Source organism: Cheilinus undulatus, linkage group 1 (genome assembly GCF_018320785.1).
Source record: "Cheilinus undulatus linkage group 1, ASM1832078v1, whole genome shotgun sequence".
In the NCBI taxonomy this organism is placed as follows: domain Eukaryota; kingdom Metazoa; phylum Chordata; class Actinopteri; order Labriformes; family Labridae; genus Cheilinus; species Cheilinus undulatus.
This window is the reverse complement of record NC_054865.1, coordinates 22132779-22157980: the sequence shown is the minus strand read 5'-3', so window position 1 is coordinate 22157980 and position 25202 is coordinate 22132779. Positions and strand designations below refer to the sequence as shown.

Here is a 25202-nt window from a genome sequence, read left to right as displayed (position 1 = left end):
TGTTCATGTTTCAACAATAAGAAAGAGACTGGACAAATATGGCATCACTTGGAGGTTACTTTTTCACATAGGGCCAATTAGGTTTGGATGGCTTTTTTCCTTTAATAAATGAAAGCATCATTTAAAAACTGCATTTTGTATCGCATTTTGCATTAGTTTGAATAAATGACAGGAAAACAGTTTTATCAATGTCCGTGGTCCACAGTCTAATGTGCTTGCACCCTTGTCTCGGTGTGTTTTGCTACCTAAATTGACTGTGGGGGCGTGGTCTTGTGGAAAAAATATGTCAGAGCATACCCTCTCTACATTCAGTGTATATCCATGCCCAGTGTGGCCAACTGCATTATAATCAAAAAATGTTCAAGTGTTTGCAGTACCTCTCTGAAGTGTTTGAACTGAATTTGTTTGATCAGGTGTGGTGCATAAAGCTGAAGAACATGAAGACAGGAGAGTTTTATTTGTGGTGGATACAGTGAGAATACCCTGCAAAAACTTTAATCTTAACAGGTGTATTTGTCAAACTTCAAGTCAAAAATATCCCACTTAAACTTAATATAAGCCACATTCATCTGAGAACATCTTATTTAAAGATATATGAGGCAAAATAAGGCCTTGATTGGTTGTGATAAGTACAAATCTATCAAAACAGCCAACAAATTTTAGTTGTGATTTTCTAATATGAAATGTACTAACTTAAAAAACATTCTACATCTCATTCCAGCTCTCATACCAAAACTTACCTGCCTCAGAGGCTGTTTTTTTCACTTATTACAAGAAATTTAGGCCTTAGGCCTTTATTTTCTGGACTTGTCAGGTGAATTTGGCTTTTATGAAAAGCAGTAGAACATTCTGACTTGCATTCAGATAAACATATTTTCTAAGACTTCAGTTTTTGAAGTGTAGAGAAGTGGGATTTCACACTGGAGCATTAAAACATATAAAAACCGCACATTTAAGTAAAATATACCTGTAGTGTCTATTGGGAAGAAAAATATGATGAAGGGACATTGAGAAATGTGTTGTAGTGAAAACATTTAGAGTTTAAGTGCCATTTTATGTGTAAGAAAGTGAAAAGAGGTAGCCAATAAGAATATTTACACTAAAAGGAATACAACTATTGGAAAATAACATGCCAGCAGAGTGTGGAAAAGAAAAAAAAAAACCTTCACATTTACTTAATAAAAACATGGATGTGTTCTTGAATATGTTCCACAGTTGAATACTCTTGTTTGGTAAGAAAATAATCGTCCTTCTCTCTGTCCTCCTCTGCTCTCTCCTTATCCTCCACCTTCCTCTTCTTTGTCTCTGTGTATCCCTGTACCAGGTAGAGGAGTTTAAAAAAGACCCCAGCCCTTCCAAGTGTCTGCACTCAGTGTTCAATGTCGACACCGGGGACGAGGTTCACTCCTACAACGACTACCACCACCTGCAGGTGAGCCAGTGTGCAGACATGTGAAGATAGGAGGAAATCCTACAATGACATAAGGAAATAATACTTATTTTTTTAATGAAAATGTGCAAAAACCACAAAGTATGTTTTATGTTTGATAAATGCAATACTAGCTGTCAGGGGGATTTTTGAATGTTATAAAGGTAAGAGAACAAAATCTTCTGCGATTGTCTCTTGAGCCACACATCTGCTGTAGAAAACAGCAGGGATTTCACTGCCTGTGGTCAGGGAAGAAACTGCTTAAGCTGAACCAACTCTGGGATTAATAAACTAACATCACAGATGTTAAAGGGAGACATTTGTCGTGTAAGTGTCATGTTAAAATGTCCATTAACCTGTGTTCTGTCTTCGTCCCTCTGCACAGCATGTGGGGGCAGCTATGAAATTGACTTGACCTATTTGACTCAGAGGTGTTTGTGCATTAAACCGGGACTAAAACAACTTATTTTTCTGTCAATGATATTGACAAAGGTCAATTCTGTGTAGATGGAGACTCCATTACTAGTGAAGGGTGGCCAATATATCAAGTTAGCTAGATAGAAAATCAAAGTTTGAAATATTGTGAAGAGTGAAATGAATCTATCGTGGAAATCACTGAGAGACGTAACTTAGTTATTGGTCTTAAAATGAGTACTTTAGACCAGATTTACTCATTGTGTAAAAAGATGGGCTTAATTTAAAAAAAAGGCTTAATTAGAAAAAAGAAAAGGCAAATTGTTTTTTTTTTAATTTAATACCAGCTTATGGATGCAAAGAACTATTACCTGTATTTGTCTCTGAACTGTTATTTCTGTACTCATGGTACTCATGGTAAGTTATGCCGTGGTAGGTTTATCAATGAAACAGTAAATTTCATTGGTTTGTTATCAGAGTAATCACTAAAGAGATGTGACAGTTCTTTAAATTAGACACTTTATGACCAGAAGTTATTTCGTTTTTTTTTATTGTCCATCCATACATCCGTACGTCCATCTGTCCGTATGTCCATCCATCTATACATCCATACATCAGTTCATCTGTCAGTCTATTCGTCCATCCATCAATCCATTCATCAGTCTATTGAGTTCTTACTATGGACAGAAAAGCTTTAAATAAATTTAGCTCTTTATTCTAGTAACAAGATACATGTTGTCAGACCAAAATGTCGTGATTAACAATTTTCTGTGAATTGAGCATTATTGTTAAATGCTTATTGTGTATTTACTGCTTAGCTTTGGTTAAAAATAAAGTAAATGGTGCTTTCCCTCATAAGACCTAATCAAAAGCCTATAAGCTAATATAGCTCACCTCCTACTATAGTAACTACAGGAAAACTCATGTACTGAGAAATATGCAAAATCCCAGTGTGTTCCAAAGGCAGTCATTTTGAAAATAAATTGATTCCACACATTCCCTCTCTCTGTCTTTGCTGCAGATCGATGCCGTTTCTCTGTTCCTGCTGTACCTGGTGGAGATGATCTGCTCTGGTCTGCAGATCATTTACAACACTGATGAGGTAAACAACACTCTGAAACCACTGCCAGGTAGATCGATCCAGGACCTCAAAGGATTTAAGTGCTGTCCTGTCTGTTGGTCTGATATTTTCTGGCTAATCCACAATCAGCGATCCATACAGATGGTTTCAAACTAAATGACAACTGCTCCTTCAACCTCCACTAATGATGCTAAAAGCTCTTCTTGAGTCAGTGCTTGGTTTGTCTTTCCTGGGCTATTATGTGAACAAGGTGGTTGGTTATAAAGTCAAAGCATAAACTGTAAGAAAACATGGACAACACAACTGCTCCCTGAAAGTGAGGCCACATTTTTGCTGCAGAATAGGCCTTCTTAACAGGAAGGAAATGGATCAAAATGAAGCATTAAAATGCAAATATATATTTAATTTCTGTCACAATAATTTATTTTAAATTTTACTTTTTCAAGTAGTAAAATTTATTTCAGTGGAGTGAAATGCCTTGGTTGACAGCTCTGTTGATGAATTATCTAAGGATAAATGGTGAGAGCAAATTAAAACTTCTGCTTCAAACCGGCACAAAAACAATTCTAATATTTGACATACCAACCCGAAGGATCTCTGACATTTTATTAGCAAGTTTAGCATGTGTTGTACTAGTTAGCAGAAGGGGTGGGACATGAGCTATCAGCTCAGTCAGATGTGCTTCCCCTCTACTCCTCTGCCTTAAAAGTTGTCCATCCATCCATCCATCCATCCATCCATCCATCCATCCATCCATCCATCCTCTCCCACATATCAGAGGCTTCTTGGTGGGGGCAGCAGGCAAAGTAAGTACAACCAGACATCCCTCTCCTTAGCAACATTTTCCTTCTGAGGGGTTCCACGACACTCCCAGGCCAGCTGGGATATATAATCCCTTGACCAAGTTCTGGGTCTGACCTGCGGTCTTCTCCCAGTTGGACATGCCCTGAAGACCTCAACAGGGAGGTGAGGGGATCCAGGATTTCATTCTTTTGGTCATTACTAAAAACTCATGATCATAGGTAAGGGTTGGAACATAGATTTACAGTCAAATCAAAAGTTTTGCCTTCCAGCTCAGCCTGGTACAACACCTGCAACTCTGCTGATGCTGCACCAATCAGCCTGTCAATCTCATAGTCCATTCTACCTTCACTCGTGAACAAGACCCCGAGATACTTGAACTCCTTCACTTGGGGCAAAGATTCCCTCCCCACCTCGAGGGAGAAATCCGCTGTTTTCTGGCAGAGAACCATGGCCTCAGATTTGGATTTGCTGACCCTCATCCCAGCTGCTTCACACTCAGCTGCAAACCCCCCAGTGCCTACTGGAGGTCCCCAGCTGAGGAAGCCAACAGAATCACATCATCTGCAAACAGCAGAGGTGAAATTCTGAGGTCCTTGAACTGGAAACTGGAAAGCTGTCACCAGAGCAATATACTCATTGTAGGGGTTTTTTGGTTTCACTGAGTACAACAGGAGGCATGTTGTCCATCGTTATATGCTATCAGTGGTTTAAACAGTGATAGTTCTGTGTTGTAATACATGAATATCTTTAGGCAATAATCACTGTGTAAAATAGCAGGTCATTTTTTTTATTTGGGATGTAGCAGGGGTCATCTGGGTGAAAACTGTGCACAGAAGGGAGAATGAGAGGAGCTGAAGGGAATTAAGTATTACTGTAAAAGCCTCACTTAAATTATAAAAACCATGGCCCTTTGAACTAATGCACATGTGACAAAGCTTATCTTTCTAATTTGTTTAGAACTTTCTAATGGGGTTCAGCTGGCAATTATTTTCAATGCTGCTTCTGAAAATGATATAGATCAGGCTATCTTGTGTGCTAAAGATCAGCATGTATGTATAGAAATAGGCATGCCATCATAAGCATTATTTACTCTTTTGAATCTGCTAGTTTGAAGTGTTGTTTTAAAGGTTCTGTAGACTTAAGTCTCAAGATGACCTCTCAGTATGTGATTGATCCCAAACATCTATGAGGCATTGCTTGGGCTAATGCCCATTAATGGCTTTTTTTCTGCAGTGTCAGCACCCACAACCTCAGCTTCAGAGCACTTATGATCAGCCCTTACTGTTGGTTGTAGGTTACAAACGAGTTGTGTCTTTTAGATCTGTTTTAAGTGGTTTATATGTGCGTAATATTTCCTTTTTTTTTAAATCAAAAGTCCTGCTCATGCTTGGTTTTACTTAGTTGTTGAGGTAGAATCAACATAGAAAATCATGTTGGTGTTTCTTGAGTTAAACTTGTAAACTGAGAGATCTGTGATTGTAGAGTGTGTTTATGCATCTATGACACCGAGCTTTGAGAACACTAAATTACTCTAGGTTTGTATTTAAAATGGGCTGTATGGAAGTAGTTACACAAACAGTGGCTAGCACTAACTTTGTTAGCTTTAGCTGTAGATAACATAGCTAAGCTACTTACATAACTGATGTTAGTACAAGTTAGCTGTGATAGCTTAAGCAATGTGACCTTTAGCTAATGTAGCTACGTAGACAACATAGCTATGTATCTTGTGTAACTTTGTGAGCTTAGCTTTAACAACAGAAGGTACGTAACCTACATTATCTACATAAATTGATTAGCTACGTAGCTTACACAGCTAACAGAGCTACAAAGGCTGTTAGCTGCATTAGAATATTTTCATGGAGAATAAGCTTTTTCCTGTAAGCAGACTGTTTACTCTGCCTCATTAAACATTTTGTGATCAGGTTTTGCAGGTCATGTTTTCTACTTTTGGTATTCTAACCCTTACCGTAACACTAAATGGAAGTTTAAACCAATTTTATTTCGAAAGTTAAAGTGTTTTTGTTCTGACAGGAACAGCGTCTCACACGAGCGCACTGCGAGAGGGGGCGTAAGAGATGTTTCTTTTATATTATTGAGATGGCTTGCAGAACCAGCTTGCTTGTAAACAACACATCATTACTCAGTCGCTTATCCTACAAGGTTTACTTGCTAATAGTATATCAGTGTTTCCATTAATGAAAGAATGTTTATGACAAAATGAAGGAAAAGAGCAGTTAAAGAGGCGTAGCTAGCCTCTTAGTACAGTATAAAGCTTGTCTCCCTTCATCTGTCTAGATATTTAGTAGGAAGTCTGCAAGACTAAGTCCTTTGTGATATCACCTCCAGGTAAATCTGAAACCACTCATACAGAGCATTTGGGAAAGGGCAGAGCCTTTGAAAAAAAAACTCGGAGGGTGACTGGATGAACGTTCTGTCTGTCACATCTTTATGGGCCAATCAGAGCAACAAAACATGGGATGTAGCCACCAGCGAGCTGCGCCCCTACCAAAGGAGTAAACTCCATTAGACCTGCATAACGCAAATCATGGCAACTGTAGACATGCCAGTACATGACTTTTGTCATTTTTGAAAAGAGAACGACTCACTCCTGTTCCTTGTTCTTTTAATGAAGAAATGTTGTCAAGTTCTGATAAAACTGGTACTGGCTTCTTGTTGTTGCTCACTTATGTCACGACTCCGCTGTGCCCGAAAGTACTGCCCAGCATGTGGATCCAGCTACTATATTTCCTCCATTCCCACTGATTCCTGACCATGCTCTTTACCTCCTGCCAACCAACTGACCTTCACTTTTTATTAGGATCATGTGACTGCAAATACTGAATTTCATTTCTTATTAAACAGATATTGGACCTTGTATTGTTTATAAATCTAAACTTAATTGATTCTACCTTTAGAAAGCCCTCCTCACTGCTGTAAAGTGAGACTAAAGGGTTTGCAAAGCCAGTTATCTGTACCCTAAATCCCCTCCACAGCTCCATGAGCAGACACAAACGTAAGATTGGGGGGCAGTTTCTCACTTTTATAGCTTGGCTCACAATTATATTATTCCTGAGCCGCTCAATTGACTTTCAAAGGGAAACGTTTAGATGATTTCATTGTAGAGGCTTAAACGTCCTCCTGGGAATCAAACCGGTAACGTCTTATTTGGCAGCACACCAGCTCGGGCTATTACTGAAGCTCTGCTTCGAATGGTTTCCTGTGAATTTGATGTATCTGTCCAGTGTGGGTTCTTTTTTCTCTTTTTCGTGTTTGGCTCTCAATAAAACAAGGAGGCGACTTGGCTGTGAAGTTTACACACACTGTGCTGTTATTGTGTGGCCCTGAGGAGCAGTTGGAACTTCATTAATTCTGTTAGTTTTTATAGTCTGCTCATTCACAGCTTTACTTACTGCCACAGAGCGGGGGAAATTTGTGCCGCCGGTAAGAGAATCCATTTGTTTACTAGATCGGCCTTATCTTAAGAAAGTGAGGACGTAGTGAAACATTTTGCCACAAACCAATTAGTTTGTAAACTTTGTTTACAGAAAACCCTCTCTAATTACCTCTCATTTTTTCCATTTCTCATTGCTGATAGCAAACAAATTGACAATATAACTTTTTTTATGAGGCTAGTCCTGTTTGCATTGCAGCTTTAATTTGCATGTTTAAACACTGCTTATTAGGTTTGGTAATTTAGGCTGAAGTACTCTGCACCACCTCTCATATTCCATGTGCAGCAGGACTTGAGTCTGTCTCACTGTATGCTGTATAAAAACTATTTCACTAAGGCTAATTAAGATGTTGTTAAAGGATGGTTGGTAGCTGCCACTGCTTGTGAAGTCTGCGGGCGTTTATTTGACTGAACTTGAGGCTGCAGTGCAGTGCGTTTTTTTTTTTCTCCTTTCAGTGGTTTAGAAAGGTCGGAAAGAAGATGCACTATCGACCTCGTTCCTGATGACATTTTCAGTTTCATGCAGCGTGAAATGGAGTCTCTCATTAGCCTGTGTCTGTGCTTTTTTCACACGATGCACATATAGCAAATGCAGGAGCATAATGCAAGCCAAAATTCTGGTTTTGGGGGGGGGGGTTAGTCAGAGTGGCAGTCTAGAGCAATGGTTAAACTATTTTAGAAAAGCTAACCCCCCATATAACCATATAATTGTTTTCATTGACAGAATTGAAACATAACAAGCCTATACACCTGTTCTTAAGAAGATCTATGTATGAAGAAACACATCATTACGGCAGTCAATTAGGGCCACTCTAGAAAAATAAATAAATATATGTTAATTTTTAAGAAAAAAACTTGATATTCTTAAGTTTAAAAGTTGTTCATATCCAAGATTTTTTTTTTTTTTTTTTTTTTTTTTTAATTAAGAAGTTTTAAATTGTATGAGAACCAAAGTTTGGAATTTTCAAGATTATAAGGACTAAAAGTCAAAAATCCAACCACAGTTTTTCAGTTTAGTTTCTTGTAAATTTTTTAATAACCACTGCTATAAGTTTATGATTTCAAAAACGTGTAATTTTTTAGTTACTATTGTCAAAATTTAAGAGTCTTTAAACTCAGAAATTTAGATTTTCCTCTCATAAATGTACAACTTTTTAAAATCATCATGGTGTAATCATTATTAGGCCTTCATGTTGACCTGCCTCCTTCAGATCAGCACCTTTACCTCCCTGATGACATCACCATCACATCCTCCTCTAATTGGTCTGAAATGGTTAAATAGCAAAGGAAACAAAGCTCCATAAATGACCTGCTGCAAGTTAAAAGCACACTTAAACAGTAATGAAGAGCTATGAAGGGTGAATGTAAGTAAATGATAAAAACTCATATGAATTGAAGAATGAAGCGATGAAATCAAAGGAATAAAAGGATCTCAGATCTCGAGCAGAAGGTGGTTTTCTATTGGTAAAAGCACCACTCTTTTTGTCTCTAGAACTTTGAAATTATTTCAAAGTGTCACGTAAGTTTGCCACGTCTGCTTAGACTACAGGGCATTTCTGATCCGTTACTGTCCGTTTAACCATTCATAATAGTAAAAAATTTCAATTTCTTACCTAAAAGAACTCAGTGAAGGTCTGAGTGATGAAATAACCAACCTCTTATGTTTTCATCCTTTGCACCAGTGATAATCAACTGGAGGCCCAAATCTGGACCCCGATGACTCCCCATCTGGCCCCCAGAGGGTTATTAAATTCTGAAAATTTGTAAGGGAAAAATATGGCACGCTATTAACTTTTTTCTTGAAGGTTAAATAAAGCCTTCAACCTAGCAACTTGTCAAACAAGAAGCACACAAGTATTTTTGTGTGGTAAATGCAAACTTCTTATCTTGATTAAAGCTGCAGTTTTTCACATCAATTTACCACAGAAGATCTGTTTCCTGCATGTGTTTTTGGCCAATCACAACAAAGAATATTAGCGTCAAACATGACAGACATCATGAGGGCTCCAGAAATATGTAGCAAAAATATCTCAATCGCCCCCTCGTGGCTGCTGCAGTATTGGTGATAAGGACTGATCTCACTGTTAAAGGCTTAACATTCATTAATTTTGAAGGTTTTTTTCCCCTTTTTTCAAAAATATGTTAACTAGACCAAAATAATGATTTTATTTTGGTCTAGTTAACTTTAATTTTATAATTGATTTTATAACCCCTGCTTTACACCTTTTTGACATTTTTCAGATCAAGATATTTCCCTGATCCTGACCTGTTACTATCCCACAGCTACCATTTTCTCTTACTTAGTGCTGATAAAACTACCTGACTGTCTTTAGGATTCACCTACCTCTGAACTCACTTTATCAATATTAAACAGGAAGCTATGTCTGAACAAGTTACCAACTAGCAAGGCAGAGGACTAAACCAACCAAATAGGGATAGTAAATGTCTTTAGCAGGTGCATAATGATACATAACCTGTTATATTTTAAATTTACATATTTAAAAGCAAAGCTTTATGCATTATACTCTTCTTTATAACATAAGTTACCCACATGTCATTAATATATCTGAGTTTGTGCACTCGCTGCTCTGAGCTGGTCCAGCAACTTTTGATCAAACCAACTGGTAAAGGGGGTTTGTATTTAAGTTGTAGTATATAGATTAAGAAGGAGAATATGCTCAAATTGAAATATTTTTTATCATTACTATATAGTACACAGAATTTGAAAAAAACATTTTGATTTGATGCAAAAAACGAATGTCTTGAAAAAATCTGGAGGGGTTCCAGCCCCACCAGTGTGAATGGGCGTGACACTCCCTCATACATGTGTTATGGAAATGCTATAACTGATCCTGAAAATGTACATGTATGTGCATGAAACACCTCCAAAAATATCAAAGCAAGTTGGAGGGCCGATTGTTTCCCGGCACGGAGACAGAGCAGCTTGTTTGGCCGGTGGGCAGTTACATTCATTAAGATACCATTAAAGATACTAAAAAGTCACCCTCGTTAATCACCCTGCTCATAAAAAGCCCAAACGACAGAGAATCAGCACACACCTTCCTCTCCTCCTCATCCTGCCTCGCTCCCTCTCTCCCTGCCCTCCTTCACATGCTGGCCTAGTTAAGTCCTACACAGGTTGTATCTGCTTCTCTCCATCTTCCTCTCCTCCACTCACTCTCTCTCTCTTTCTCTCTCCCCCGCTTTGTCATTTCAGATTAAATCTCCCATCAGTCAAGCACACGCACACATACATGCACTTGCTACTTTCAGGCCTTTTTAATGATTCAAGGCCTTAAAGGCATCACACATTTTATGTCTCTCTCTTTTAGCTTTTTTTTTTTGTTTTTCATGTGGTGCCTATTGATTTTGACGTGTCTCTCTGTAAAACAGTGTCTCACTCCTCAGCTGGTGTTTGCAAAATGAAGAATAAATGTGAAAATCTGTCCCACTCTGTGAGCTTCAAAATATTGAGGACACCTTAATGTTTCGTTCTGAACTCAAGGACACTGCAGATGGGTTTTAAGAGTCTGCAATGAAAGAGCAATGTGCTGATTATTAAAATTTGCCTCTGAAGGTGCCTTGGTTTGTGTGCTGTGGTGTCATGCTGCACATACTGCAACACTTAAATACCTTATTACACCTCGTGTGCAGCTTCAGGGTGATTTTGACCTTGAGCTTTAATTAGGAATCAACTTTCTCGCCCACTTTAGTAACCTTTATAATGAGATAGAGTAACATAGCTCAAACTGGATCAATATCAAAGGTCACAAATTAATGTGTGCAGGTGTAGCTGCAGCTTAAATTATGTACATGCTCTGTTTGTGAGTCTCAGAGCATGTTTACTTCCTGCAGCCCTGTATTTGTGTATGTAGCTGCCTGTACTGCACTCATTCCCAGTGTCTCCTGCCTTCCTGTGTTTGATGTTTGTGTGCTTTTCTGTGTGCAGGTTTCCTTCATCCAGAACCTGGTTTTCTGTGTGGAGAGAGCCTACAGGGTGCCTGACTATGGCATGTGGGAGAGAGGAAGCAAGTACAACAACGGCAGCACTGAGCTGCATTCCAGGTCAGTCAGCATGCACAAATAAAATATGCAAAATAAAAATTACACACAGTGGGGTTCCTGGGCTGGTATTTACAGTTGACAAAGGCCAAAATCAAATCTCTTTAAAGGAACATTAATTAACGCATTAACGCATGTTATGGAGCAGGCTCCATAACAGCTCTTAATTCGGTACCACATTGGATTTAATTAATCTGACAAATTGAGCATTTTTTGATTGGTATAACTGCATGTATTTTTCCAAAAATTGTTGGACTAAATCCTTTAATTCTCAGGATAGCACACATTTTACAAAATTCTTCATATAAAACTATGTTTTTTTAAGACAAGCACCAGTTCTGTAACTTTTTAATATGTTGAATAAGGGAACTTATCTTTTTACATTGAAAATAAAACACAGTGCAAGCAGTTTTCTGTGATTTCCATTAGAATATAAATAATATTAATAATAAGATAAATAACACTGCTTTGACAAAATATTTCCTTAGTAAATCAAACTCTAAATGGCGCATGGGGACAATGAAAAACGCATAAAATTCAAAAAATGACTAAATTTTATATAAAGTTTTGTACAAAACCATGTTACACAACCTGGCAGCAGTAAGGAATGTATGGTCACTGGCTGCTGAAATTTATGCATCTCTCCTCTCCTCTCCTCTCCTCTCCTCTCCTCTCCTCTCCTCTCCTCTTCTCTCTCTCTCTCTCTCTCTCACATCGAGTCAACCACAGCACTAATGTCAATGAGGAAGTGTTTTTTATGGCTGTTGCAGAACGGTGAGGATGAAATATTCTCCCTCATCCTGTGCTCTTTTGTGCGGGGGGGGGGGACTCGGCTCTCAGCGGTCTGCCAGCTCCCATCATTCCCACCAAAGAGCCGGCACAGACGCTGGCCTGTTCCAAACCGGCACATCACTAACTCTTAGCAGGGAAAACTGCATTTTAAAAGAGCCTGGTGCAGAAAGTTGGCATAAAAGCCAGCTCATAGCGATTTTCTCAGGGCTTTAGAATGACATTTAAAATAATTAAAACTAAACATTAAAAGAGAACTACTAGTTTGTCGTCATTCTTAAATGTGGACAGGTTGAGACACGCAAAACATTTCCATAAAGAACAGTGGGACTTGTTTTAGCTTTACCAATCTTAGGCAGTTCAACATAAAACCAGCACAGGAAGCACAGCTTTTTACTCCTTGTTGAATATTTGCTGATAATTGCTTACAGGTGGATTTTGGTATGGATCAATCGTGAAGTCATTCAAGTTAAAACCGTTTCAGTTGTTGTTGTTGTTGGGGTTTCTTTAGCTGTGGGGATGTAAAGAAGAAAAAAGATCCCTAAATACCACAACATGTTTTTTCCTCCTCACATTTTTGGATTTCTTTTGGGGGCCAGATTGGAAACTGTGGGGGCATGATGCAACCCTTGGGCCACCATTTGATCATCTGATCTTGTATGTTGCCAGCAGCATTTAGCTGGCAGCTAATCTCCAACTCTGACACTAAAGCATAGTTGGGAAACTCAGCAACAGACTGTATAAGCTCAAGTGCACAGGGGTTGTATATCAGTGTAGCTCTAGGAGTGTGAGGTACTACATATGAAACCCACATTTGGCCCGCAAGACCTTAAACTGCCGAAAAACTTCATAAAGTTCTTATTCCATTATTCAGTCAGACATATTGGTCTTTTACATTAACAGCATTTTTTTTCTCTTTGCACAGTGTTTTAAGATTGATAGCTCTGATTTTGCTTTACGACTTGAAATGGTGCTTAGAAAATTGGATCTTTCTAATTTACTTTTATCAGTTTCTACTATTTTTTTTACACCACGATAAACCTTATATTTTTGCTGTTGGTAGTACTTTCTTGATTTTCAAGCCAAAGGCATTCTTTTTGTTTTATCACACATCAAAGTCTGTCTTTTTTATCATAAGCCAAAAGTCAAAAATCAAAATTAAAACAGCTAATATTTGTCAAAAATTAATTATAATTAAAACTGTATCCTGCAGAACATCTACAGCCAGATGGGGCTGCTTCCAAACCATTCACTTTCAGGTCTCTTCTGTGATTCATTCAGAGGTGAGCAGCAAACTAAAAACAAACTCAGGCCCTACAAACAAGCTTTCTGCAGCCCTGGTGCTCCACAAAAGTAGTGTCAGAGAGACCCTGATATTTAAAGGGATACTTCAACATTCTGGCAAATTTTCCCATTGCCATAATTCCTGTAGTCTTAGTAATAGGTCTGTTTTCTTTAGTTGTTGGTGCAAGCTGTTTCTAGATCTGGGAGGACTGTTGAACCACCTGTGCAAGTCACAACTTGTCCACAAGAGCGTTTTGGAGTTGTTGGGTTGTATATTTGATGAGTTTGATGAAGGAAAGCCAAAATTCTGTCTGCTAACATAGTGTTCGCGGTGCAGCTGGTTTAACGGTCCCCCCACATCTAGAAACAGCTTGCACCGACAACTAAAGGAAACAGACCTATTACTAAGACTATAGGAATTATGGCAATGGGAAAATTTGCCAGAATGTTGAAGTATCCCTTTAATATTAAACTCGGTATAAAGTTTTTATTCCCCTGCTCTGTTTGTATTAGAGAGAGAGGACCTCTATGAATGAGTCTGCTCCCCGTAAAACTCAAATAAATACTGACTCGGTTTGTTAAGTTTACAGCATGCCATCCTATTTCTTCTGCTCTGCCCTTGTATGATCACTCTGCTTAGAAAGTCCTGTCCTCTTATTGTTGTTACGCTTCTGAGAATAGCCAGGGCCCTGGGGTTGTCTGTCTATCCAGGTCATTGTTGTGAATGTGATATATCTTATTAATGCTCTGAGGGATTTTCCTCAAACTTTGCACAAAAGTCCACTCTGATTCATGGATATTCTGGTTGGATTTTGGAGGTCAAGGTACTTAGGCCTCATGTTCATGTCAGGTCTATACATGCATCTTAGAAGAACAAGTTTCTATCAATCACACTAGCACAATAAAACCACCCCAGCCCTTCCTCTTTTAGCAATCACTGGAATGAAACTGTGCGGCAAATTGTTTTTTTTTTTACAAATTTTAAACCAATATAAAGTGTGAAAAAGATGCTGACTGTGACCTTTTGGTGTTAAATTATTTGGAAAATACAGTGTTTTTCCCTTCATCTTGTGTGCTCCTTATGCACCCTCAGCAAATAAAGGAAAACACCAGATAGAAGAGAGGGAATAACAGAAGCCAGCAAAAATATATCTTTTCAAGCTGATTAGGTGAATTTAAGGTCATTGTCTCAATTTCAAATCATGTTAAGTTAAAAATACAATGCCTTAATTAGTGAGCATGTAACCTGATCTATCCGTAGTCAGGGTATTTTTACTATAACGATAAAGATAAAGCTATTGGCCACATGTTTAAACATCTGCACTGTGTATTCAGATTGAAGTGAGCTTTTTTGGTCAATCTCTCCAAACTGATTTATCATCCAAGGTCGAAATGGACTCTCTCTCCTTCCTCTGTGTCCTGATAAAGATCCTCAATTCCTGCCATTTCTTATCTCTTTAAAGCTTGTTTTTTTTTTTCATTCTTCAACAATCCAAGGCTATTGGCAGCAGCCTACCGAGATGTCCTCAAGAAAAGATAACAGATCTGATGTTGGGAAGCAGCTCTGTCTTAAGCCTTTTTGTATTTCCTCTCCTTGAGGTTGTGCTTTGGATTTACACAATTAGGAGACTAGCTTATAAATGTTGTTGTGTAATACCATTTAACATGCTGAATGCTAACAATGAAGTACAGCAGGGGCAGTTCCAAAATGGTAAACAAGATCTGTCTAAATGATCAAATTGAACAGTCATTTCTAGTCAGGGATTGCCAGCGGGCAAAGAAAAGGCTTTTTGGAAATGAAGAGGAAAGGATGTGATTTTTGGCAGAGTATTTATTCGTCCATTTCAAATCAAATGAGTCATTTTATGTGTTTCTGCCTCCTGTTTGTAATCACCCTCAGTAAAATGGGTAGGCTGAAGCCGTGTTTTTTAGAAAAGCTTGTCTAATCTTTTATGCATCAGGATATAAATATCTCTATGTTCTGTGAGTAAAATGTGATTTTTTTTATTTTAACAAGCAGGACTAATGTATAAGATCATGAATATTCCAACATTTCTTTCACTGTAAAGAGTGCAAGGTAAAACCACCAGAGTTCATGCGCAGAGGCATACTTCAACTTGGGCTGCAAGCAGCACTATAGGGCCCTTACACCCCAGCGCAGTTAGCAAACTGATAAAATGTGCTGCAGCACAACAGAGAGACCACACAGGTCCTCCCTAACCTTGCAAAGCAGATGGATCTGCCCGTTTCTGTGTTTCTCCGAATCCATCTTGTAAAGCGCCCGTTTGAACCATTTAGGCCCACTTAGAAAGTGACAGGACCAATCAGCGTCGAGGGGCAGTACTTTCGGGCATGGCGGAGTCGTGATGTAAGCAAGCAGCGACAAAAGACCTATGCATCTATCGTGGAAGACATTAGCATGGATGCTGCTATAGCATCAGTTTTATCAGAACTTGGCGCCAATTCTTTGTTAAAAGAAGAACAAAGAACAGCATTGAGTTGTTTTCTTTTCAAAAACGACAAAAGTCATGTACTGACATGTCTAGAGTCACCATGGTTAGTGTTATGCTGTTCTCTATGGAGTTTATTCCTCGATAGCATTGCATGCGCACCTCGGTAGCAGCTATGACGTCACATGTTTTGTTGCTCTGATTGGCCCGTAAAAATCTGACAGACAGAACATTCATCCAATCACCCTCTGAGTTTTTTTTTCAAATGCTCTGCCCTTTCCCATCCCATTTCTATCGAAGGTTTTCCAGAAGAATGTGTGAAACACATCCATCGGGCGTGTCAGGTTAGGTCCTCCCAGGACTGTCAATGATTGAAAATAATGAGCATTGGGCACTTTGTGTATGAGGTGGTACTGCCCCTCAACAGTAGAAGGCAAGATGACAAAGGCAGATGCTGATATGTAGATGCATAGGTAAAGATGAGACGCATTATGTCAGAGGTGCTACTGGTGTCGTACCGTAGTTGGCGCAACAGCAAAACCATGAAATTAACATTTTAATGTGTAGAGGAGCAGACCTTGATCATACATATAAAAGGTGATGCAAATCAGATGCGATATCAAATTTAGTACAACAAATTGGTGGGATTAAAATTCTCATCATTGGCAGTAAGCCATCCTTTAATAAGACATGTCAGTGCTGTGAATAAATATTGAGGCCTTTCTATCAAAATCTGAGCTTGAGAGGTTTAACTCAGCAATAGAAATAAAGAAATGGTTTAGTTGTGTCACTTCCTGTTGCCAGTAGGAAGATCTACAACAAATTTATAAAAATCAATCTTTTAATGTGACGTGGGGCAGACTTGGCTCAGACATGAGAAACTAGAAGGCAGTCAGATGTTTAGTATGAGAGTTACACCAACTTCCTATCAAATTGGCGAGGTATTGAAATGCTCACCATTTTCAGTTAGACATCCTTTCATGAAATGTGTGTGTTGTGTTCAAAATCAGTGCTTAATAGGTTAAGCACAGTAAGACAAACTAAGATATGAGTTTGTGTCAATACTGTTGCCAGTAGGGGGCGCTGTGATGGGATCTTTGTATTTAGGTATGTTAAATGTGACACTGTTGTTTAGCCAGAGAATGTTGAAGAACATAGACTAATGTAAACAAAAGTTACAACGGGGTAAAGCCATTTGGCACTGTCAAAAACACCTTATTTTGAAATTGAGGTGAAGCTGGCTGACTTCCTGTTGGGATTTTGGCATGGGTCCAAGAGGCTTTTTGTACGTGTGGTAATGAGGCAAATGCATGACAAAAATTATATGTCTAGGTCAAAGTAGAGTGGGGCTGAATGTTTTAGTGTTTTGTGGGATAAAAATATGAAAATGAAATTCCTGTTGCCACATGGTGGCGGTATGTGTGATCATCTTGGTGCTGATTGTCAAAAGCACTGAAAAGTTTTAAGGAGTCAATTTGGAAACAGCAAAAAACTTAGAAAAACTTGGTAAAAATTTGGACCCTGGTTAGGGCCCCTGCCTGGCAAAAATGTCATGGTTTACACAACTTTTAGATCTCCATCATGTTTAGAATGAACCTAAAAGATCAGCAGTGAGTCTGATTAATTCCCTAGAGGGATTACCAAAACTGTCAAACTAGTTAGTTGGCAAAAAATGCTGTGTGTGGTAGTTTCCTGTATATTTTAGAGGATAGTCCTAAGAGACAAGTCGCCTAGATCTGATACGAATGTGTACCAATTTTCAGGCCTCTAGCTTTTACCCAGTACCCCATGTCACATTTGGGACTACTGCAGGGCCTCATGGACTTGCACAATCACACTGTCAGACAAGAATTTCCACTGGGCGACTGTTTTGGGGCATGTTAAGGCCCCTAAAACAGGCAGCGAAGAGTCGAAAAACTAAATAATAAAATGGCTACAGTTTCAATAGGCTCCCCATCACTGAGTGGTAGAGTAGTAGTAGAGAGGCCAAAAATGGCAAGTTGGCTAAGAAAAGTGCTAAGCATAGACTGCAAAGACATGGCTGTAGTCTCAGTAATGAACAAAAGTTTCACTTGAAATGGTGTCTTCACCTAACTTCTGATTAATTTAGTAACAACAGGCCTTGAGCCTCCAGGTGAACAGCTATAATGTACCCATAAGTCAGTCAATCATGACCCTTCTTATTTGAATATGTAAGATACGTTTAGCCAAGGTTCAGACAATTCTGTTTTTAAAAAATATCAGATCATACTTTAATGTCCAATTACTCGGAAATTTGTCTTGCATCACCAACTCATCCATCAACACAGTACAATCACATCACACTTAAAATAAGAGCATATCATTAAAAACATCATGAAAAGGTTAAAAAAGGCAAACTGTCCAAAAACAGTCCGAATACAAATGAGCCAAAATACATATAATATCATCCTAGGTAAAGAAAATGTGTTGACCAAAAACATTATTTTTAAATGACAGAGAGCTAACATGTTATTTCTCCCACCCTCCCCCTCTCCCTCTCTCTTTAGACCTGAGTTGTGGTACATAGGGTTCTGTGATGTATCCTTAGCACCCTACATGCCTTAAAGCTACTATGCATCTTTGCTAATCTCTTCTGCAGCAACTATTGTTTACTGGCTTGCAGTATAGATAAACCACACCCATAGCTACTTCCTCATTCTCCTCAAATGATGCTGATTGATCCAGTCATTCTCTGAACTGGAGTAATCATTTTAGCTTGAAGCTTTGCAAGACGAAACCACCCAATGACAGATAGAGAATATGGTCAGTCCAACAGCTTTGCAAGGCTACAAACATTTTTGTAGTGTAAAATAAGGCATTTTACAATCAAGGATTAGTTTAAGTTTGGTGCCAGGAACTGGAGCTATTGACCAAACTGTTTCATACATGAAGCAATCAACAAATACCACCTCACCTGGAGTTATGAACTTCCATCCAGATATAAATTTACACTCCCACTTTTAAAAAAAAGTTGTGCATTGTAGAATCTGTGGACACATTTTCATCATGCCAATCTTTATCTTGAACAGGCATCTGAAAAGTTTGATCATGATGCTGATTTGTTTCAGTTTCCAGTCCCACTATTAACCTTTTTCTATCCTCACTGAGCTCCATATCCTCTGTCATTGTGTAAAGCAGTGGTCCTCACACTAGGGTGCAGGGGTCCGGGAGCCACAGCTTGGATTTCCACAAAATAATTTAAGATAAATTATTTATGTAATGCCATGTCATTCAAAATCAAATAAATACATATAGGGACCACAGCGCTATAAAATAACAATACTAAACTAAATATTTAAGCGTGTCTACTTCATTAAATGATGCGAGGCCCAAACCAGCTAAACTAAGAAAATATGATGACAGCCATCTTTTTTTTTTTTTTTTTTTTTTTTTTTTCTGACAAAAGGGTGAGGAGTAAATCTGCCAGAAAACACAAGTGGTTAACCTGACCACAACCTCAGAAAAAGTACAGAGTGCTTCTTATTTGGCTCCTCAAAGGATTGCAAAAAGTATCAAGTCACACTCAATTGGACAAAAGCTTGTATGTAGGTTGAAGAGTTTAAAATACAGCATCTGGGAGTACAAATGGAAGTTAACAAATGTTTAATAATAGAACCCCTGGTGTAAAGATGCTGAAAGCCTGGCTGGACAGTCCTGGACATTTAGCATGTGGGTTTTATCAGAACTCTTCTTTGGGCTGAGTTAGCCAGGCATCCTTTGTATTCTCAGCATTGACTCAGCCTCTAATGGTATTAAATGCATTCAGATTTGTCAGCAGATCTACAGCCAGTCATCCCAAAGTTCCCTGCACCCCCCTCCCCTCCCGTTGTCTTTTCTCAGAAAATCTTGGCAGGCTAGGAAGAGAAGCACAATGACAGTGAAATTGATTCATATTTACTCTGCATTGTAATCACAGTGGTCAGTCTGTGTGAAATTTAGAATAAAGTTTTTATTAAAGGGATCCATTATGTACTCACACAGTCTGGGGAGCATTCAGCTTTATTGAATCCTTACAGATAGCAGTTTAAGATTTCAGTGATGTCTTGTCTTTTTGGCTGGGTTCAGACTATTGAAATATAATCAGAAAAGGCTGGTATAAATGGGATAACAAGGCTAAGTCTTCCCTTCCTTATATAAAGATGAGGAAATTTTTACAACAGAATGTTTTTACAATTTTGGCAGAAAATAGAGAAGCCACTGAACCTGACAGTCAAAAGAAAAACACCAATATCTTTAGGTGGGCTTGTATTCTTAGAACCCAAGTACTGTAGCATTGTCCTCCATCTACTACTTTAGTGTAAATAAATGAATTCTGTTACCTTTTTCATTTCAATCTACATTATGTGTTAGCATCAGGCTAACAAAATATGATGCATATCCTGGTCAATCTGTGCTTTCTCTCACAGCCTTTACCACAGATGTTGATTGGCTGCAAGATAGTCTTCTGAATCTGCCCCATCTGTGTTGGTGAAATCTGGTTCAAACATATTCTGTCTCTCATATTTGCAGCTCTGTGGGCCTGGCTAAGGCTGCTCTGGAGGCCATCAATGGATTCAATCTGTTTGGAAACCAGGTATGTAAATAATTCACTTGCACCTTACACATTTCCTTCTCCTCCTCCTCCTCCTCCCTGTAAGAGTCCCAGGACAACGGTATTTGTCTCTTCTATAATCATGTCACAGTGTAAAATGATGTTATAGATAGGTGACCTACTTTCTAAATCTAGTTAGGAAAGGGCCACTACATCAGTGTGGTACATGTTTGGTGTTTGCTGTGCTTCCAACCTGTGATAAAAATAACCCACTCAAGTGCCTGATTTATGAAAGGTAATAGTCACTCATTGGTTTCTGTTATAAGGCCAAATTGATCATTGTAACAGTGGGAATACTATCTCAACCTTACTTTCAATTTAGCATCATACATAGAGGGGGAGCTTAGCTTTAGTTAAGTTAGCTATATAGCTACGTTATCTACATAGCTTGCACAGCTAAAAGAGCTATGTAGGCTACATTTGCTATGTTATAATGTTTTCATAGAGGACAAGCTCTTTTCTTTTGGCAGACTCCGCTTCATTAAACTCTGGAATTGTGTTTTGCAGGTCAGGACATCTGGTATCCTAACCTTTACTCTAACCCTAAAAAAGTTTATATTGATTTTATTTAAAAGGTTTTAGCCTGTATTACCACTCTTACAGCGAATTGGAAAATAAAAATAAACTACAACATAAGAAATAAAGTGTTAGCACCCAAAATTTTCTGGGAGAGGATCCCTAAAACCCTAAATATGGCATAATCTAATGTCATTATTCAACTGTCTTTCCTTTTAACTTTAATAAAGGTAAATTTCCATCAGAACTTCATTGCACTTTGTAAAATATATTTTCTTTAGAGAACTTGTTAATACCAATTTTTGATATAGAAGTATTTTATTTAAGGGAACCAGCTTCTTTTTACATTTGTCTAGTGCTACTTCTCTTGAACAAAGTCAAAGTGATTGAAAAAATGCAATATTTCTTATCAGAGTACTCAATCCGCAGAAGAATTGATAGAGTACTCAATTATAAAAAGAATCGATAACTGCAGCCCTGGTGTGCAGCCAGACCCTAACAACTTTTCAGCCCCCTACAATAGTGGTACCAGACCTGGGGACCCCCACTGTCTTTGGAAATGGTTGTGGCACAATTGCGCAGAGCAGCACACATTTAAAAACAGTCATGTGCAGACTTACATTGTATGGATTTTTTTAAACATGTTGCCCAATGACTATAGCTTTATTTAGAAATGGTCTAATTTTAAGCATATGTTTTTACAACAATATATTAAACATACAATTTTGAATTATTAAAAAATGTTCTTTGTTTTATGGAAGACATCCTGTCCCCCCAGTGTCTCCTGACCACCACTTTGAGAACCACTGCTGTAGGAAAATTAAAATTGCAGATATAAATAGTCATAAGAATTCAGTCAGCAGAGGGAAATACATTCTTTGTTTTGTCTTTGGTAGACGTATTTATCTTGGTCTTTTCAGCACACTAAAAATGTTTAAAGTAGACTTAATAAAGTGAGGAATATTGTTTACTAAGGTAATAAACCCAGCTGGAACAAAGGTCATTTTTTCTAATAATCTGACTTCTTCTCAGGACCAATCATATGATCTGGTCGCATAAAAGATCTGAATCCAAATTCACTTCATTGCTCAAACTCAGGGCTAAATCAGCTTCTTATCTACTGCAGTTCTGCAGACATTGATGGAGGGCTGCAGTATTTTGTACATGCGTTACCTTTCAAACAGCCCAGTTTCCATTAGTGGATATGTTTCTTTCATCTTTCTTGCTTGTTTAGAAAAAAGAGAGAAACGGAGACAGTCATTACACCTGCTAATGGATTGGAAAATGAAGGCTCGCACTTAGCAAGCTTCCTCTCTTATTATCTTTTCTGCACTTGTACCAAAGCCAGCGATGGCTGCTGTGGCCGTGTAATATATCTGAACCTGAAATGTTTTTCTGATCATCTTACGGGGCTGTTATGCTAAGTGTATATTAAAGTCACAGTTTGTTTTTCTCTTTTGATCAGCTGCAAAATGAGGGGTTTAACTGTACCTGGAAATAGATTTTCTCATCGAGCTCATCTTGTTGAGGGAATCAATTTATTGAGGTGGCTGCTTTATGATCCATGCTGCTGTGTGGGGCCTCCGTAAGTGTGTGTGGGTGTGTGTGTGTGGGTGTGTGGGAATGGGAGTGCTACAGCCCAGCCAGTTGCTTATTAATGATCTCTATCAATCTCGATTCCCCAGCCGACTCTCATCCATCCCACACCAAATGTAACTCTCCCAGACCCTTTAACTAAAACCTTCACTACACTCTGAACTCTGTTATCTCATTTCACTCCAGCTGCAGACTCTTGTGGGTGTGTTTCATATTTATCCTTTGTGCTATGAATGGACACACAGCCTTCAGTCTCTAGAACTGTTGGTTTTCATTATCTCACTGCGTCAAACAACAATTGCAAAAATAGGAGAATGTAAAAAATTTAAACTCTGGACTAAATTGATCTCTCTTTAAAGCCTGCTATATTCAGGGACTAACTCCTTATTCACAGCCGGTTTATGACAGCAGTGTGTGGCAGAGAGGACAAACACCTCTCTGAATCTAGCAATCCTTTGTGTGCAAGGTTTTCCTTTCTCTCTGGTGACATAAATCTTGCATGTCAATGCACAGAGAGAAGCGTGAAGCGTGGTGGATCATTATGGCGTTTTGGGTATTATTAGGGCTATAATACAATCTACATCCTGTCACTGTTAAATAGTAAGCCATGAAAACAGCAGTGACATTGATGGTTTTATGGTGGAGATTATAATGACATGTAATGACTCGTAATATAAAGTCACCTTTTATTAGAGAGGGAAGTGGGCGATCTCCCACCAGAACATGGAAGAAAAACAAAAGAAAAAGAAAGAGCAGCAAGAAAATGTACACATGAAAATGTTTGTGAAATCACATCAAGGTTTACTGATATAGTTCCATTTTCAACAACCTCAGCTAGCCAAATTGCTGTAGAGGCTTAAAGGTCACATATTATGCAAAATACATCTATTTAGGATTTTTTAGCAACAATATGTCGGTTTTCCCCCATAAAACCAAATGATAACAGGCTGTTATGCTTAACAAATGGAGATATTTAGGGGTCTGTTTTTTTTGTTTGTTTGTTTTTTGCTTAAGCCAGAGTTAAAACAAGCTGACGTTTTACAAAAAGATTAAAAATATGCATTGACATAAGTCATATCAGAGATAGGTTAAGAATGTAAAGTCCACCGTGGTCTGTGGCTGACTTCTGTTCATAACGTCGATCAGACTGAATGAAACCTTAAAGCCACATCCATTTCCTGAGAGGGGCGGGGTCAGGGGGTGGAGTCGGACAGCTCAGTAACATTTAAAGCCACAGACACAGAAACAGCTTGTTCTTAGCCGTGTTTTTTCAGCAACAAACAGGCATGTTTTGAAGACCTCTGAGACCAATAGACTTGTCTTTAAGGGGTTAAATATGTGACTTTTCAATAGTAGTATAAAGGAAAAAGTGTAAGTCAAACAAGAATTAAAGCACAAAAGCAACAAAATAAACAGCTACAGGATACAAAATGTCACAGCTTTTGTGATATTGATAGTGTAATTATCAAATACTGCAGACTTCTTTCACCAACATTAGAAAGTATTCAGTCCCCATTCTCTTTTTCCAATTTTATGTTGCAGCCTGATTCTACAGTCTAAAAAGATTTTTTTTTTTTGGTATCAGAATCAATATGGGAAAGAAAAAATAGTATGGGCACATCTTTACCAAGCATCCAGCTTATGTATGACAGAAGTGTCTATTAGACCAAAGCTTCCATGTGAAAGGTTTGTTTTAAAAAATATAGATGTAATCATTTCTAAAATTCCAAACATGATTTTATCTAAAGAAATATTCTTCTTTGAACTATTATTTATTGGCATTTATAGCCTTGCATCTTCCAAAACTAGTTATTGCTGATTTAATTAACTGATTTCCTCGAAACAGCTGATTTGGTGGCTCAGTTCACCTAGCTACATCTATCTCCCACGATGTTGTAAAACGGCCTTGTTGCACTGGGAATCTTTGTCTGAACTGGGCTCAAACTTTCACAAATAACTGTGCAAAAGACTGTGGAACAGAGACTTGTCCATACCAAGTGACATATCCTGTGTCCGATACAAAAGGGCACTTTTAAAGCCCCTTAGTCTTGTGTCTATTTGGCACCCCCTGTGGAAAAGGCTGTACAGGCACTCTCTTTGCTCAGACATGTGTCATGTAAGAATCATCTTGTTGTGTAAAATAGGAAAATGTATCCATTACTTATAATCTTTGCTGATAAAAATGGACCATAAAAGTGTCTCTACAGCCTTCTGTAACCCACTTTAACCACAACCACTCAGCAGTGATTACAGGCAATAATACTAATATATAAAAGGCGCCATTTCTGTTCCTAACGGTCTTTTCAGCATTTAATGGTAATAATTTCAATTTTTCCTAACCAGTAAAAACTTTTCACAGAAGTTTTAAATCAAATATTTATTCCCCACCAAAGGTTTACTATTACCACTGTGTGGTCTTTTTAAAAACATAATAGCTCTTTCTTTAGTGTTGATTGACAGTGCTTGAGTCACCATGGAATACAAAAAACATACATTTTTTTTCCTTGATTGAGTTCTGGAATTGAAGCATTTAAAAGACTATTTGTGCTGTTCAGATTAATTATAGAGAAAGTGAAAATGTACTGGCACACATGCTCGGTTTTCCCACCGTCTGCTGCTATTACACCAGAAAAAGCTCCCCCCAAGAGAGCTATTTCACTGACATGTCGCACAGCTGCATACATTGGTGGCCAGAAATCCACTGCACTATGCAA

At 38.3% G+C, this 25202-nt stretch overlaps 1 protein-coding gene across 3 annotated transcripts in view; it reads left to right on the top strand.

The window, feature by feature from the left end:
• phkb (phosphorylase kinase, beta) overlaps positions 1-25202 on the top strand; it is a 214708-nt gene that overhangs the window by 65347 nt on the left and 124159 nt on the right. For all 3 annotated transcript variants that reach the window (XM_041794257.1, XM_041794242.1, XM_041794249.1), the window contains 4 exons: positions 1325-1432; positions 2865-2945; positions 11129-11244; positions 20295-20358. In XM_041794257.1, the coding sequence (XP_041650191.1) occupies positions 1325-1432; positions 2865-2945; positions 11129-11244; positions 20295-20358 (369 nt within the window). The remainder of the gene's footprint in view (positions 1-1324; positions 1433-2864; positions 2946-11128; positions 11245-20294; positions 20359-25202) is intronic.